Raw genomic sequence first — 7,462 nt, 5'->3', positions numbered from 1 at the left:
CATAGAGACATAGTTCCTCACAAACTTAGTAAAATTAACTTTGAAAGATTAGTGATATGGACTACTTACCTAGCATCTCATAAACTGTAGAAGGCAGATGATAACTTTTTTTTTTTTTTTTTTTTGGTTTTCTAAGACAATGTTTCTCTGTAGCCCTGGCTGTCCTGGAATTCACTTTGTAGACCAGGCTGGCCTCAAACTCAAAAATCCGCCTGCCTCTGCCTCCCAAGTGCTGGGATTAAAGGTGTGCGCCACCACGCCCGGCTCAGACTAATAATTTTAAGGCATAAATAAAAATCAAAAAACTAAACTCAAATTTAGTCCCAAAATTCATATGTTTGAAGAAAGAACAAATTACTACTTCTCTGTGGCTGGAAAGTAACACAAGTCCTCTGTAAGAGTAGAAAATGTCCTTAACCAGTAAGCAATCTCTTCGGGCCCCAAAATTCTTTCTATTTAATTTTATTACTGTATATGTGTGCGGTGTATGTGTGTATCTGTAAGGGTAGGCCATGTGGGGCAGAGGCTCAGAGAACAACTCTGAGGAGTTGGTTGTCTCCTTCCACTGAGGAATCCAGGCACTGAACAAGTCATCAAATTTATACTTGATCCACTGAGCTATCTTACTGACTCAAGATTCCTAAATGTTAGCAAACATTTTTTATAACTTTGAGTCCTTCTTCTGCCATTCTGACCTCTGAGCTATGCCTTTGGTCTTTTCAACTTTTTTATTGTATAAACTACATTAAAAGATAAACTTTGAAGTGCTGGGGAAATGCCTCAGTGGTTAAGAGTACTGCCTATTCTTCCAGAGGACCCAGGTTTAACTCCAAGCAGTCACATGGCAGCTTACAACATCTATAACTCCTGGGGATCTGAGGCCCTTTTCTGTCCTCTATGGACACTAGGATACACAAAGGTGAATCAATATACATGCAGGGGAGATATTCATACACATAAAATAATAAAATAAAATAAATGTTGCCTATATGGCAATGTTTTACTGAAACCTGTTATTCTGACAATTTGGTATATGTTAATAAAGAAGAACAATTTCAGCTTAGTTCTCTGGTCATTTTGAATGTCAACTTTTATACACAGTTACAGTGGCTGTCTCAGCTTTTTAGCTGTAAGCCAGGGAAAGCAACATAAGAGCTACACAGTATCATTTCTGTAGATTCAAAAGTTCCAACATTTGTCACCATAAACTATGAACTGCATTTATCTGTAATGCTATAATAACAAAGGTAATTTTCTTTTTAAGTAAAAAGAAACAAGCTATACTATCCCATAGAACTAAAAGGAGGAAGCGTAAGCTATTGATAAATCTTACTTTTAGTCTATAATTTGACTTTTAATTTTAATACTTAAAAAATTATGAATGGGACTGGAAAGATGGCTCAGTGGTTAAGAGCACTGACTGCTCTTCCAGAGGTCCTGAGTTCAATTCTCAGCAACCACATGGTGGCTCATATCCATCTGAAATGGGGTCTGATGGCCTCCTCTGGTGTGTCTGAAGAGAGTATAACAGTGTACATTAAATAAATAAATAAATAAATCTTTTTTTAAAAAGGGAGAGAGAAACTGAATATTTTCTTTATTATGCAAGAAGGAAAGTGCACAGCAATATGGATTCATGGTCAATTCCCAAGTTGTTATTTAAACCTTTTCTTCTTAAGCTTTTAAAATTCTTATACTTCTTACTATTAAAGCAAAAAGACAGGTGCAACTCACTGAAATTTCTGTGAATTACTTTTTTTCAGACACAATGCTGAACACTGTAAGTGTGAGACTTACATCCAAAGGCCGGGAAGGTATTTTCAGCTTGGTGAGATGTGCTTTGCTGCTGGGCTTCAGCTCAGTCATGTGATTACTATGAGGCTGGCTGCTGTAGTGCTCAGAGGACAGCTTTGGTTCCACAGACTCCTGACCATCCATGGGCCGTACATAGGCAGTGGGTTTCTGTAACATTGAACTAGACTTTGACATCAAAGAAGGTGGGAAAGACTGACTTGAATGTTGCCCACTTGAAAAAGGTCCGCGGGAAGGAGAATCCCAGTTGGCATCAGGGTCCCGAGGTGATTTGGAGCGCTGATGTTCCTTGCTATGGTGATCATTCCCATGAGACCTGGAATGACTAGAACTTAATGAAGAAACAGCCTGGGGTTTTCCAGGGCTTGAGGATCGAGATTTGGAGTGCTCTGAGCCGTGCTGGCCTTTTTTCCTGCTACTGCTGTAGGAGTCACGGTCATGCCTCTGGCCACTGCTGCTGGCGCCACTCCCTCCTGCACCACTCCGTTGGCTGCTGTGTCCACTCTGCAGGGCAGAGGAGCGTTTCTGAGACTGAGAGGTGCTGGGGGCGGGGCCTACAGGAGTCCATTTGCTACTCTGATGAGATCCTCCATGTCTCTGCTCAAAAAAATTTGGGTTTGCTTTCTCATCTGTGGTCGTTGGTACTGCAGACTTGGGAATTGCAACAAGCTTTGGTATCGATCTGTCTCCTATGTAATCCTTCATTTCATCGTAGTTTCCAAGCATGCTCTGAATCCGACTTGATAACTTATCTTCTTTGCTAGTCTACAAACAAAAAACAAAAAGGAAAGGAAAAAGTAAAATATAAAATTAGTATAATGTGAAACAAAATATCTTCCAAACTCACTTTATAATCTTCAGACAGAAGAGGTATTTTTAAAGATAAGTCTACTTTTTATATTAAAGTTAACATCCACAAATAATCATAAATATACATACACACACACCAACAAAAAACTAGAACCGTTTACACACTGGGTGAGCACTATCTCTCACACACTGGGTGAATACTCTACCACATATACTCTCAGTCCACATATACATTTCTCATAGTAAAAAAAAATTATTAAAAATATCTGAAAATTTAAAAACCCACAAAAATGTATATGAAAATAACATTCTAAAACACAAAAGAAAGTCTAAGGATTGCATTAAAACAAAATCAAGACTAAATAACCAGGACTGGGGATGAAGCCCAGATGCTAGAGTGCTTGAATGGCATGCATGTAGCCCTGGATTGAGTTCAACCCCCATCAACAAATAAATTGACATGTAACATATTCTCTGCACTAGGAAGGATCACAAGTTCAAGGTCATCCCTGGCCACATAGTGAGTTTTAGGCCTGGAAAATGGGTGATGTTATCTTAAAAAAGGAAAACAAAACAAAAAATCCTACCTAACTGAACTACCACTATTTGTTTGATTGTTTGAAAATCTGTAGAGCTGAAAGAATCAAGATACATATACAGCTATTTGCTGAAAACATCAACATTAAAAAAACAAGTCCAGCCGGGCGTGGTGGTACACGCCTTTAATCTCAGCACTTGGGAGACAGAGGCAGGCAGATTTCTGAGTTCCGAGGCCAGCCTGGTCTACAAAGTGAGTTCCAGGATAGCCAGGGCTATACAGAGAAACCCTGTCTCGAAAAAACATACAAACAAACAAAAAAACCAAGCCCAATTTATTATTTTTATAATTATGAAGTGAATAGTAGCTCTTGATTTGTTTCAAATACATGTTTTAGCTGGGTGGTGGTTGTGCACACTGTTAGTTGTGGTGATCTGAAGATAGGGGTAAAAGAATATTTGAGGTCAAGGCCAGCCTGGTCTACAGATTGAGTTCTAGGATACCCAAGGCTACATAGAGAAATCCTGTCTCAAAAAACCCAAAAAACCAAAAAAACAAACAAACAAAAAAAACCAAACCAACAAAAAACTTTTTATCTCTGATTTAATCCATAATCGCAAATTACTATAGGCTTTGTGTTATACTCAAATAAGTGATGTCAATATGACAATTTTTAAATTGGAATATCCTTTTAAAGCTGTAGATATATGGCTTTATATAGTATATAAAGGTTTTTATATATACCAAACATGTAGGAGTAAAAAGGGTATGTTATACTGTCGATATTTCTTTTTTTTTTAATTTTAGGTATGAATATATTTCCTGAATTTATGTGCATCATGTATGTACAGAAGTCAGAAAAGGGGGGGGGGTCATAAGAGGAAATCAGATCCCTTGAAACTAACATTACTGAAGGTTGTTAGCTGTCGTGTGGATATTAGGAATTGAACCTATGTTTTCTACAAGAGCAATAACTGTTCTTAACCCCTGAGACATCTCTCCAGCCTGTCAATATTTCATCAGAAAAAATAAAATCAGCCAGGCAGTAGTGGCGCATGTCTTTAATCGCAACACTTGGGAGGCAGAGACAGGAGGACTTCTGAGTTTAAGGCCAACCTAGTCTACAGAGTGAGTTCCAGGACAGCCAGGGCTATACAGAGAAACCCTGTCTCGAAAAACCAAAAAAAAGCTGGGCGTGGTGGCGCACGCCTTTAATCCCAGCACTTGGGAGGCAGAGGCAGGCGGATTTCTGAGTTCGAGGCCAGCCTGGTCTACAAAGTGAGTTCCAGGACAGCCAGGGCTATACAGAGAAACCCTGTCTCGGAAGAAAAAAAAAAGCGAAAAACCAAAAAAGAAAGGAAGAGTTCAAAGCCAGCCTGGTCTAGAGAGTAAGTTCCAGAATAGCCAGGGCTACACAGAAATATACAATCTTGAAAAAAAACAGACAGACAGACAGACAGATGAACAGACAGGAAGGAAAGGAGGGAAGGAGGAAGGGGAGAAATCGAAATACTCTCTTATTATAAACCAGCAATGGCCATTACTTTCATAATGTATAAAGTACTAAAGTTATCATGCATAGCATAAGACTTTAAAGTTTTAACAACTGTTGAAATGAAACCCAAAGGCAAATGAAATGCTAGAAAGATGTCACCACTAAAGCTACATCAGAGACACAGGAATTATTACTACTTAGTGTTCTTTTTTTAGCAATTTCTAATTATGGGTAATGATAGGAATTAAAAATAGCAATCAGGGGCTAGCTAGATGGCTCAGCAGTTAGGAGCACAGACTGCCCTTCCAGAGGTCCAGAGCTCAATTCCCAGCAACCATGGGGTGGGTCACAACCATCAGTAATGGGATTGGATGGCCTCTTCTGGTGTGTCTGAAGACAGCTACACTGTATTCATACGCATAAAATAAATAAATAAATTTAAGAAAAAATAGCTATTGGGTCTGAAGAGATGGCTCAGTGATTAAGGGCACTTGGCTCTTCCAAAGGACCAGAGTTCAAATTTCAGCACCCACATGGCAGCTTACAATTGTCTCTAACTCCAGTCCCAGATGTGATACCCTCTTCTGGCTTCTTCCAGCATAAGACACATGTAGTGCACAGACAAACTGGGATTAGAAACACTCAAATACATAAAATAAAACAAACAAGGGCTGGAGAGATGGCTCATTGGTTATTTGATCCTGAGTTCAAATCCCAGCAACCACATGGTGGCTCACAGCCATCCGTAATGAGACGCCCTTTTCTGGTGCGTCTGAAGACAGCTACAGTATACTTAGATATAATAATAAATAAATATTTTTTTAAAAAATTTAAATTAAAATTGATCCAACTTATTTTTCTTAATTTTAAGATTTATTCTACATAGTGAGTTCCAGGACAATCAGAGCTGCATAAAGAGACCCTGCTTTAAAAAAAGATATATTAATTTATTTCATTTATTCATTTTTTCTGTGAGTGTTTTGAACATGTATGCATGTGCACCACATGTGTGCCTGGTGTCTGCAGAGATCAGAAGAAGAGTGCATCAGATCCACTGAAATGGAGGTACAGATGGTTATGAACCTCCGTATGGGTCCCACACAAAATGAACAAATGAAATGCTCTTAACTGCTGAGCCATCCCTTCAGTCCCTTTTCAATTTATTGAACACCTCTAACGACATGCTTCAATGCAACTGATGATTAAATAAATACATTAGAAGAAAATATCAGAGAATTTAATCTATGATAACCCAGATGAACATATATAAGAAACATCCCAACATACTAACAGTCAATGGAACCTACTAAATAAGCACAGGCAAGAAACAGGAGGAAACACAGCATCTGTGACTGTCGATACTATAGATGGATGGTATAACCAAAGGATACAGAACACATAGTCAACAGTAGATACTGTAGGTTCACTAACCAAAAAAAAAAAAAATTCTTTTGAGACAGTGTTGCTCTGTGTAGTCTGCCTTGCCTTGACCTCAGAGATCCAGCCTGTATCCACCTCACAGAATGCTTCAATTAAAGGCATGCATTGGGCTAAAGAGATGGCCCAATGGTTAAGAGCATGCACTGCTCTTCCAGAAGACCTGAGTTTGGTTCCCAGCACCCATGTAGGATGGCTCAAAGCTGCTTGTAACTCCAGATTCAGGGCACCTGATTATCACCTTCTGTCCTCTGAAGACACCTGAGAATATGCCTGAAAGAGACACACTCACACCAAACAAACAAACAAACAAACAAACACATAAGAACCCTAGAAGCACAAATGTCATGTAAGTAGGGTAAAAAAATATTCAAAGAAAGATAACTTACAACTTTGTATGGCTCAGCAAAGAGAGGAGAACTAGGTGGGAAGGCGTCTTCACCCTGCTGAATTTCCTGATTCCGCCTTTCCCTTTCTTTCATGCGCAGCACATTCCGGTCTTCACGGTTCATGTTGCTATGAGGAGAAGCACAATTTTTACATCACAAAAATAAAAATTGAACATTCTGTACTGACTGTCAATTTAACACTCCAAATGGACATTTCAATTTCTGTCAACTTCTAGGTAGTTAACAGGCGTTAGTTAGTGCTGAAACGGGATTCTGGCACTAGGCATTATCATCTTCCACAGTCACCCAGAAAGAAAACATTAGCTACAATATGAAAAACCTGCTTCTCAAAACAACCTCATTTTTTTTTCCAGTGTTAGGAACAGAACCCAGGCAAGCATCTTCAATTCCTCTACCCAAATCATGACAATTTTTCAAATACTCTGCTATCTGAAAGTGAGCCAAAACCTGCACATTAAGAGGGAAAAGATTTTCTTAATCCCACCTGTCAGTCCTTCCTCTTCACGGTGCTTACTGGCCATACTTTTGGTGGCACATAACCCACTCCCATCTACCACCCACACCCCTATGTCCAGCTTTTTTCTCTACTTTGCATCTACCTTATCTTGATTTCTTTTTGTCCCAAACACAGCTTCTTTGATGTCCATCCTTATGGCAGTTTGACCTCAGCTTTGCTGTTCTAGATTCCCTAGAAAACGACATTTCTACTCTAAATATATTAATATTTCAATTAATGCCTTAATAAATGGCAAACCAAGGCTTTCAGTAATAGAATCTAAAATTAGCATGTGTTGGTAAGTATAACTAAAAGTGTATTAAAAGGAAAACTTCTAAACGCATGAAACTCAAGAAGAACAAAGACCAAAGTGTGGACACTTTGCCCCTTCTTAGAATTGGGAACAAAACACCCATGGAAGGAGTTACAGAGACAAAGTTTGGAGCTGTGTCAAAAAGATGGAC

The 7,462-nt window shown here is 38.9% G+C and overlaps 1 protein-coding gene across 3 annotated transcripts in view; it reads right to left on the bottom strand.

Annotated features, from left to right (window-relative positions):
• The window catches only part of Aff4 (AF4/FMR2 family member 4), a 77,534-nt gene that overhangs the window by 49,421 nt on the left and 20,651 nt on the right, over positions 1-7,462 (bottom strand). For 2 of the 3 annotated variants that reach the window (XM_021178051.2, XM_029483059.1), the window contains exons 2-3: positions 6,482-6,608; positions 1,798-2,577 (exon numbers count right to left, since the gene is read on the bottom strand). In XM_021178051.2, coding sequence (XP_021033710.1) covers positions 1,798-2,577; positions 6,482-6,604 — 903 coding nt within the window. In that variant the 5' untranslated portion in view covers positions 6,605-6,608. Of the gene's footprint in view, positions 1-1,797; positions 2,578-6,481; positions 6,609-7,101; positions 7,185-7,462 lie in introns of those variants that run through there. The other variant, XM_029483058.1, reaches the window with a different exon arrangement.

The sequence above is a fragment of the Mus caroli genome, chromosome 11 (genome assembly GCF_900094665.2).
Source record: "Mus caroli chromosome 11, CAROLI_EIJ_v1.1, whole genome shotgun sequence".
Taxonomy (NCBI): Eukaryota; Metazoa; Chordata; class Mammalia; order Rodentia; family Muridae; genus Mus; species Mus caroli.
The sequence above is the reverse complement of the archived record's forward strand: the minus strand, read 5'-3'. Positions and strand labels throughout refer to the sequence as shown.